This window comes from Cryptomeria japonica, chromosome 11 (genome assembly GCF_030272615.1).
Source record: "Cryptomeria japonica chromosome 11, Sugi_1.0, whole genome shotgun sequence".
Taxonomy (NCBI): Eukaryota; Viridiplantae; Streptophyta; class Pinopsida; order Cupressales; family Cupressaceae; genus Cryptomeria; species Cryptomeria japonica.
Genome location: NC_081415.1, coordinates 162097389 through 162105978, shown reverse-complemented (window position 1 = coordinate 162105978; position 8590 = coordinate 162097389). Strand labels below are relative to the sequence as shown.

At 27.7% G+C, this 8590-nt stretch overlaps 1 protein-coding gene across 1 annotated transcript; it reads right to left on the bottom strand.

The window, feature by feature from the left end:
- Positions 1-261: 261 nt before the first annotated feature.
- Positions 262-1290, bottom strand: LOC131066039 (uncharacterized). The gene is made up of 3 exons (XM_059214282.1): positions 1182-1290; positions 694-1079; positions 262-606 (listed from the first exon to the last, which is right to left on the bottom strand). Exons 2-3 carry the CDS (start codon positions 1015-1017, stop codon positions 262-264), a joined length of 669 nt encoding a protein of 222 aa, XP_059070265.1. The 5' UTR covers positions 1018-1079; positions 1182-1290.
- Between the last annotated feature and the right edge of the window lie 7300 nt (positions 1291-8590).

The following is an 8590-nucleotide window of genomic DNA, read 5'->3' as shown; positions in this document are numbered from 1 at the left end:
AAAAAAATATTTTCTTAATAAAAATGATTGAAGTGATAAAAAAGAGCACAATTTCACCTATTTTTTAATATAATAGAAAATTATTAAAGAATCATAAGAAATATAATTTTAAGAGTTAACCAAATTTAATCCATACACTTTGATGGGATAGCTGAAAAATTCTACTAGAAAAAATTGTATATAAAATTAACATTATTATTAATCTAACAGAAGCTACAATTGTCACTTCTCATTAAATCCAAAACCAAAGAACATACGGTTCTAATCTAATACACCCAATTGAGAAAACATTGGAGCGAGGGCACGACTCCTGTTAAACTCCGGAGATTTACAGTATTCAAGAGGGAGGGTAAGATACCTAGCGGCACAGTGGAATCTAAGCTCTTGAAAACATTGAATACCCTCCATTGATACGTCTTGGACATTCTGCAAGGCAGTGTACAATTTAATCCATCGCTCTTGTTCCTTCCTCTCCTTCTCCTTGATGGAATCACTTTGCTCTGGTCGCCATCTTTGTTTTATATAATTTGCAACAATTTCCTTGAGGGAAGGTTCTAGTTTCGTTTTTCCATTTTTATCTATCACATCGGTGAAGGAGTACCAATCCTACAAAAACAGATCATTTTCGTCATAGCAAGAATGCATGGTGGAAAACTGGAATCTACTGGAAAAATAAGAAAGAGATTAGGGTACCTGAATGAGACAATTCACTTCGTGTTTCCATTGCGAACAGACAAAGGTCCAAGCCACAAATTCTACTCGCCATGCTGAAGGGTGTAGGCTTGCATGCTTGGTTTTTTTGGCTACAACATTCCTGGCAAATTTGTGGTAGTTTATGTAGCATTTCCATTCTTGTGGAAGCTTCTGGATTCCTGTCCCAAAACCCCTCAATTTATTAAATGTTTGAACTTCTTGTTCACTGTAACTCTGCATCAGCGTCTCTCTAACACGCCTTGCACGTTTCAACAAAGGTGCAAATGTAAGATCATCTTCCTCTTGCTCACTTTCGCCTCCCATTTTATTTCTGTAGGGAAATCCACGTACCCAATTGAGGATCTTGGTGACCCAATATGAGAGCCCTGCACATTGTGTGTGGCCTTTTCATTAGCTTTGCTTACTCTACGTCATTGCCCCTTTAACAATTTGGAAGGAAAAATCAGTATGGCGAGTACTGTATTTACTTTCTTGACGTTGGGTTAGAAGATTGTAGGAGGAAGGAATACAACCCTCATACGATCTGTTGACATTTTCATCATCGTTTCTCTCGTTCACCGTAATCACTGTATCACACAGAGCAGAAACAATTTTGTTTTTATGATATCAAATTTTCACAATTCAAAATTTAATTGTGCTAATTTTTTTTTATATCACATTGACCTATTCTTATGGATCGGAAATGTTAATACCATCTAAAATGTTAATGAAAATAACAGATAACAAAAAATAATTTTAAAACCATATTAGAAATAGAAATGCAATAGTGCTTCCAAATAATCGCAAATACATACTTTGATTTCGCAGGATAGGAACAAAAAATTATTACTGTATTTTCACTCACCTTGATCTTCATTTGCGGGAGAGATAGTTTAAGTGTTTTCTCTGGGTAGATCCTCATGAACTTTAACTTGTTAATAGAATATAACTTGCATATTGAATGTAATATCTACATTTTTTCTCTTCTCAATTTTTTAACTTGTCAAACTCAAATAGCAAAATAGTTCTGCCAAACTTTAACAAGAACTATGATGCAATGCGACAACCTTTTGACTTGGAATTCTTATAAGTTAAAATATATAGGTTTCTTTTATTCCTATGCTTAATTTTCTTATGTTCAAATATTAAATCATAAAAACATCAATATAAGTATAATAAAACTCACTTTACAAATTCAATTAAAACTCACTTTACAAATTCTCATGACTTCAAATAAAAAACTCTTGTACGTTAAATGAAATTTATAAGATTTTAACTAGAATAGATAATTATTTCTCTAGAATAAATAAGTTATTTCTTTGTTTCCTTTGACAAATGAAACATAATTGTCATTATTTTATTATTTTATCTCTCCATTAACTAACATGCATAATTCTTTTGCTAACACGTTTATGCAAAAGTTAATCAGAAGGAATGGTGCTGGTGCTGGTATATATTTAATTACTTTAATAATTGTCACTCGAAATTTAAAAAATCTATTTTAAATAGATATAAATTATTTAAACTATCATAATATGAATCTAAATTACCAAAGAATATATTCCTAACATTTTAAGTGTTATTATTAATTCATTATAATTTAATAATTATTACAGTATCTATATAATAAGAAATCCAAATGCTATAATATATAAAAACATTTTTCCTCTAATAATAAGGTAGAAATAACTATAAATAATCCCTCAAAACCAAATCAAAATTGAGTAAAGTATTGCAAGTAACATCAAAATATAAAGCGCATATGAAAATCAATATGTGGGCTTTACAAGTATTATCTTTTTTAATATTTTTTATTAACAATTACATAAGAACAATTGAAAAGGACAATTTGAATGATAACAAGTTCTAATCATGTCAAAAGAAAATAAAAGTAACAATATAATCAAGAAAATACTTTTCTCATTTACAATCATCTAATAAAGAATATTCTTTAAATGATTGATATTTTCTTTAATTATAAGTATAAAAAATTCCATTAAAAAAATAAATTTGATTTTTTTTACTTTAATAATTATATAGTAATATGATTGACACATTTTTTAATTTATAATTATTTTTTAAAAAAAAATTCATTAAAATTGTGGAACCAAAGAAAAATTTATTTCTCATATAATCCTAAATTTTTTTTCAACCTTATCCACAAGTCATATTATATAAGGTTTGTATTTTTTATATTAAATTTTAAAAAGATTATAATATAAAATTATTTCTTTCAATTGTGCAAAAATACAAAAAACTATGTACGAGTTTGAAGTTAAAGCTAATTATTAATTGACAACAAACCAATAAATCCTAACAACTGTCGGCAATATATTCTTCTCGTTTTACAAGGAAATGGACCAGTGTTTTGGCTATCATGACTAGTGAGTAAAGAGGGAATGATTTCTGCATCTAGAAATCAGTGAAATAGGTTTCTTTTTAAAGCAAAAGTGCTTTGGTCCCCATACTAAAGGAGGATACCAAAACAAAAGTTCATCGGGTCGGACCTTAATTAAATAGTTAATCTGTTTTATTTCTGCCAGCCCTTTTACACATTGGAATCATTTTAATATTAACTTATAGAAAATGAGATTCCCTTCATTTAGTATGTACCTATATACATTTAGTCGATTCGTAAGTTTAAATTCATACGATTTTATAATGATAATGTTAATCTGTTTTTTAACAATCATGTGGACTATATAACATTTTTATATTAAATTTAATTTTATATGAGGCCAAAAGTATTAAAAATTTAATACAGATTATATAAAGATTTTTTTAGTATTTTTGGTCACGGGGGTACGAGTCAATAGGGTGAGGCACAATCCCTGCCTCATCCCTTATGATATCAAAGCCTTGCAATCAACAAGACTCGATCTTTAGTAGGTTCATTTGGAGTCATTCAACTTCACCAATAGACCAAGGGTCAATTGACACTATGTAAATATTTTGGATCGTATAGTAACTTTTATTAATTTATTATCCTCTATTGATTATATATATTTTTTTTTCTTCCATCGATTTTCTTTAAGAAATAGTTTATTATGAAGAAATTTAATTTCACCCAATATATCTTCTTCCAAGCAAATGTTGTAATGGTCTCCTTGTGAGAAATCACTAATACAAAATCTAAAAAGACCTTTTGTCTTTCCATCCAATAAGTCTCAATCATCTAATGAGAAGTAAGCTTCATACTAGATATTGCAATCCATACTTGTTATTTTCTTTAAATCCATAAATTTAATATATTTGAAATCAATATTCTAAATCTATTTAATAATTATTATTTACTTAAGAATTAGTTTTACATAATTAAATCTATTAAATATTAATAATAAGTAAAAAAAATTCATACAACAAAATGAATTAATTACTGTTTTTTATTTCTCTCCACTTTTTTATTTTATTTTCTTTGATCAATGTATAATGATATGATTGAGGCAAATTTATTTTTTAAAGTTTTATAATTATGTTTTAAAACGTTATCATTAAAATTGTTGGACCAATGAATTGTTTATCTCTCATTAACTATAAACTTAAAGTATTCCAATCGTACTTACAATTCATAGTATATAAGTTTTCTATTTTATACATTTAATATTTAAAAGATTATAATATAAAATTATTACTTTTACTTATGTAAAAAGTATTGAAACTTTAGAAAAGTTACAAATGTATTAGTTTGAAGGTGAAGCTAGTTGTTAATTGAGAACAATCATGAGTCGTGAGTAAAGAGGGAACAATTTCTGCATCTAGAAATCAGTGAAATAGATTTGTCTTTAAAGAAAAAATGCTTTGGTCCCCATATTAAAGGAGGATACCGACATATTTTTTATATCAATGGACAAAGCATCCCTTAAAGAAATTCAGGGAAGTATTAAGAACAATTCTACTTTCAGGGGTCCAGTTTTCTGGAATAGATAAAGAAAAAAATTCGTTGAATAAATCAAAGTAAATATTATGCTGTTTTCTGGAATAAATATTAAAGAAGCAAAAGCAAAGAAGAAATCAAATCAAAATATTCGGTTCCGGTCATGGTAAGTAATTAGTATTAACGACATAAAATTTCCAGAGTCCAATGGTTTAAATTGTGTAATGTTTTTTAATCATTATTTAAAAAATATTTAATGAATTATTATTAAAATTAGGAGAGTAAATTATTATAGTAAAAATAATTAAAGAGGATATGATTAGTACTTGTATGACAAGTGTTATGGTTTGTTTGTAGAAAGTTATATGTAATTTAATATAATTTAATATATTTGAAAGTGCAATTTGAGATACATAAGTTTATTTTTTCTTTTTTTCTTTATAGAATACTATTTTGTGTTATAATCTTGAAATAAATATAATATTGTCTACACTAAATGCAATATGATAATATTAATATTTTATTATAATCGATTGAAAAAATGAATGTTTTTTAACAATGTGAATTTTGTCTGAATGCAATCTATAGTCTCTTTTACTTCCATCAAACAAACTTAGAATGAACTTTTTGCTTTATTATATTTTGGTTTCTACACATGAGAGTAAAGATTTATTGGAATTATATCATAAAGATGTTATTGGTCTTATATTAAAGAATATAGTATAAGCAATAGAAAATTAATATATGATAAGCAAAGAAAATAAAGACAAAAACATGTTGGTAACATAAAATAATCTCTCAATTTACTTATATAAATTTATCAAGAATGCATGTATACATCATTAACGTGTGAATGTACTAGATTGAAATTATTTTTGTAAAACATATATTATGAAGATGGCAATGGAAAGAATAGATTGAAAGACTTTGTACAAAAGATTGTATTGAAATTTGTGTACCTAAACCCACTATAATGAGAGAAAATGTTTGAAACATTCTTTTTCTTTATCATGATAATTGTGTATGAATAAATTTTTATTCTTCAATATTGATAAAAGGAGAATGATGGATTCATTTAAAGTCATTTTATTGATCTAACATTAGACATAGTTGCAAAGGTAACATGTCCTATCTTTTTATTTTATCAATATCAATTGTTGCTTTGTAGAGTGCTAGAGGATTCATGTTTACTTATAGCCCATGTCATGGATAAGGGTATTTATATATTGATATTTATAAAATTTGTGTGCTTCCTAAGTAGTTCCTAAACATATTCAACAAGTTTTACATTACATGTATTTTATAATATTCAATGAAATTCAACTTGATTTTGATTATCATCTTGATGATGGAAAAATAATTCAAAGGTAATAATTTTCCGGAATCGTTACCATAGGAATGTGGTATTTGAGTGCATTGGGTAGATAAGTTTTTCCATAACAAGTGGTAGTTGTGTCACAATACCTACAAGAATGGTAGATGTTCCATTGAAGTAAAGGCATTGTTGATGAACAAAGGTTTCATGCAATCTAGTACCTATTTTCAATAATAGCTCTTGCCCTATCAACTCTACATTTTAATGTATCTAGTTTTTTCTTTTCTATCCTCTATGTATTTGATATTATTCACCAATTATTGATAATCAATTTTTAAACTATCGAGTTTGATCAATGTGCTAAGTATTATATCAGGTTATTCATTCAAAGTATGTATTTATATTAGATTTGTTAGTGAAATCTATTAATCGTGTACTTTGTGTCTAGATTGTAGTGACCGAGTAAATTCCTAGGTGAAATTAAGCTTTTTTTTATTTACAACGGTTTTCCAAAAATTGTAACTTGTCCTTATGTCCCTCGCTCCCATAATTCCCTGGATCCTCTCAAGTGTGAAAATAATTTTTGGTATTGGTTTTAATGCCTTTTGGAGGTCATAATATGCATTAGTGGTTGACATATTCAATTTGGGTTCTTTGGATATGTGCAAATTTGTTATGTTTTTTAGATCTCAAGCCAAGTTGTTCTTTAATATGTTTTTAAATTTTCAAGCTCAATTGACACCTTAGTTGACCAAATTTTTAGGTGTCAGTTCTACCTAAAACATTGAACAATAATAGCCTCCTCAATATAGTTCCTATGTCTTTTATCCACCCAACATTGTGAACCCTAACTATCACTGGACTCCATTTCCCTTTAAAGTTGTGAACTTCAACTTCCCTGCCCTCTTTATTACTTAGTTCCTACCCCTTCCTACTCCTTGAAGTGCCAATTCCCATAAGATCACAAACTTTTAGTGGTCTAGTGACCCTTGTACATAATACCTAGTCCTTCCTTCCTTCCAAATCTTCTTAGTACTTTTGCAATACTTAGTATTCAAATAAAGATTATTAAGCATGCAATGATATTAATCCAATGGCCTCATCCATCTTGTCCATACATATAATTTTTTTAATGTTCTTGAGTGAACTTGTGTGGTGTATCATCCAAGGTGGGGACCATAATACCTTGGACATTAGCAATTTGGTGATTGTGGTTTTTAGGTATAGTAATCATGATGTGTAAGATTTTCAATAGAAGGGGTTGTTTCTATTGTGAATAAAAGTAGAGTACAAAAATTGACTAATTTGAATCATAAATAATTTTAGGATCTCTCTAATACTCTAATGAGAAAATGTAATGCAGCACAAGAAGAAAAATAAAAAGTTTTATAATTTTCTTAAAAGCATAAGAAAACAAATAGAGTTTACTTCAAACTAAAAATATGGTTACCTTAATCAAATATATAAACCTCATGTATATGGTTGAATAGGGAGTGAAACCAACTTTTTGATGTTCAAATAACTACAAAACAAAATGACTTCAAATATCAAGTTATGAAATTTGAAAAAAAAATATGTCGAGAAAAATAGAAATTGTAGTCACATAAATCTGTCCACTTAATTAAATGAATACTTAGTATTTAAATGAATATTAACCATCAATTAATAATTAATTAAATTAATATTTAATTAATTCATCTTAACCCTCTTCTCCTATTAATTAAATAAATTATTCAATTTATTTGATTTAATTCACTTAACCAAATTCAGACCATTAATTAAATAAATAAATCACATTTGTTTAATTAAATCTTCTCTCACATTTAAATAAATTAATATTTATTTAAATCCCCCAAAATCCCATCTCTCACATTTAAATAAATTAACATTTATTTAAATCACCTTTATCCTCCACCCACTTGCATTTTCCTACAAATGCAAGTTGCACAACTATTTTAAATAAAAAAATTATTTATTTAAAATCTTATTTATCCTCACCCACTTGAAACCTTTAATGGTTTCCCTTAAAAGTCTTCAAACTTAATGGATTCCTTCTAGAGTCTTCTCAAGCCTTTAATGGCTTCCCTTAAAGTCTTCAAACTTAATGGCTTCCTTCTAGAGTCCTCTTAAGCCTTTAATGGTTTCCCTCAAAGTCTTCAAGCATTTAATGCTTTATCTTCCTTTTTCTCATGTAAATAAATTAAGATTTATTTAAATCTAAAATTCACATTCACATTTAAATAAATAAATATTTATTTAAATATCTATACAAATGCAAATTACACCATTTAATTGAAATAAATGATTTTATTTTAATTGAAAATCCCAAAATTCCTCCACTTGCATTCTCCTACAAAATCCACTTGCATGCCTAAATCCCTTCTAGATTCTTCTAACTCCTTCCTAATTAGCCTAATCCATCCCCTAAATATTGTCACATTCCTAAGCAACTTGGAGTCACTTCTCAAAGCCCTCAAAGTCTTTGAAAGACATTTAAGGCTTTTAGTCTTCAAATGGTTAACCTCTAAAGTCTTCCAAACCATTAGAGTCTCTTACATAGCCATTTATGGTTAACTCACATTTTACCTTTGGTTAGAGACTTTCCTCTAACTTAACCATCCTTTTGACTCATGGGTCTCTTCAAAGCATTTATTTCTTTGACTAAGGTAACCATTTAACCCTTGCACATTCATTTATCCCTTAGATAA